The 1714-nt window shown below is 51.6% G+C and overlaps 1 protein-coding gene across 1 annotated transcript in view; it reads right to left on the bottom strand.

Moving 5' to 3' along the window:
• ITSN1 (intersectin 1 (SH3 domain protein)) overlaps positions 1-1714 on the bottom strand; it is a 41415-nt gene that overhangs the window by 12680 nt on the left and 27021 nt on the right. The window contains exon 20 of the mRNA XM_009077529.1: positions 177-421. Within this exon, the coding sequence (XP_009075777.1) occupies positions 177-421 (245 nt within the window). The remainder of the gene's footprint in view (positions 1-176; positions 422-1714) is intronic.

The raw sequence follows: 1714 nt of genomic DNA, 5'->3' as shown, positions 1-1714 counted from the left end.
CTTGGCTGGACTCACTCCAGTGCCTCAATGGCCTTTGGGCAGTGAGTGCCCAAAGCTGAGCACAGCACTGAGCTGGGACCTCCAAGTGCCCAGTCCAGGGGGGTGAGCACTGCCCTAGTGCTGCTCCCACATTGCTCTAGACACAGATTTGCAGTGCTCATCACCCCCAAACCTACGTGGAGCTGAAGTCTGCCCAGTTGTTGGCCGTGGCAGGACTCTCTGTGGCAGGAGGAGCTCCTAGGGGGGTGGTGGTTTCCCGCACGGAGACCTTGGGTGCAGCTGAGGACTCGACCACAGGCTTGACCGAAGCTGGGACTTCACTCTCTGGGATCTTCTCTGCATAGTTTGCAGGGAACCATCCAGTCTTCCCCTTCAGCTCTCCACCAAGCCACCCTGGCTCTCCAGTCTGGCTCTCATCCACCTGGAGACACAGGAAGTTACAGAGTTATGACATACACCAAGCAAATGAATTTTTACTTAAATCAATCCTTGTTCTCCACAGTAATTAGTCATCTGCAATCCAATATCGCTTGATAATTCCTTTTTTTTCCTTCCCAAGCCAGAATTATGGAATCATGGAATGGTTTGGGGTGGAAGAGACCTTAAAGATCATCCCATCCCACCCCTGCCCTGGGCAGGGACACCTCCCACCAGCCCAGGCTGCTCCAAGACCCATCCAGCCTGTGAGGTACTTCCACTGAAGTGGATCATCCAAGCTCTAATAACAGTCACACAGGTTGGACTCTCCCTCGGTGGGGCAGGAGGAGCAGGACGAGCAGGACTGGGAACCCAAAGTGCTGTTGTGCTGATGTCCGAAAAAGAACGTCTTGGACATGAACCACAGTCAGACACAAACCACTGGGATTATTCAGAAACATAGGAAAAAACCTACCGAAAGGCTGTACACTCAAGGAATTGAGAGCCCCATTAGTTTTAAGGGACAGTAACTCCTGAAACAGCCTATGAGATCATCAGACTTATGTTCAGTCAACCCAATTAGGTTTTGCAAAATAAAAATGAGATTTATGCTTATTCAACCCAATTAGGTTTTCTGTGGATACTGACGACTCCGCACACCCTTCCCCAGCTCCTGCCCTGGACACCTGTAGCCCCTGCATGTCTCTCCTGCAGAGAGGACACAGGACTGACACAGCACTTCAACAACTCACCTCTAGTTCACTGAATTAGGCTCAAATCCATGTAAATAAGCTGCATCATATCCAACATCACCAACAAGAGAACTGAGGCCTTTACTCAGGCTGAGCCTGACAGCAGCAATGCCAGAGGGACTCATTCCACAGGAGAGCTCTCCAGGAGAAATGGATTGTAAAGGCACTGCACAGAATAGGACCTCATTCCTTCCCCTGAGCCCTGGAAGGGGCCTGGTTCTCCTGGGTTCCAATATTTGTTCTACAGAATCACTGAGGCTGGAAAAGCCCTCCAAGCCCATCGAGTCCAACCTGGGACCCATCGAGCAATGCCAGAGGGACTCATTCCACAGGAGAGCTCTCCAGGAGAAATGGATTGTAAAGGCACTGCACAGAATAGGACCTCATTCCTTCCCCTGAGCCCTGGAAGGGGCCTGGTTCTCCTGGGTTCCAATATTTGTTCTACAGAATCACTGAGGCTGGAAAAGCCCTCCAAGCCCATCGAGTCCAACCTGGGACCCATCGGCACTTCTCAGCTAGAGCTCTGATCTGAGTGCCACGTCCTG

This window comes from Acanthisitta chloris, unplaced genomic scaffold (assembly GCF_000695815.1).
Source record: "Acanthisitta chloris isolate BGI_N310 unplaced genomic scaffold, ASM69581v1 scaffold13566, whole genome shotgun sequence".
Lineage (NCBI taxonomy): Eukaryota > Metazoa > Chordata > Aves > Passeriformes > Acanthisittidae > Acanthisitta > Acanthisitta chloris.
This window is presented reverse-complemented; position numbering and strand designations above follow the sequence as displayed.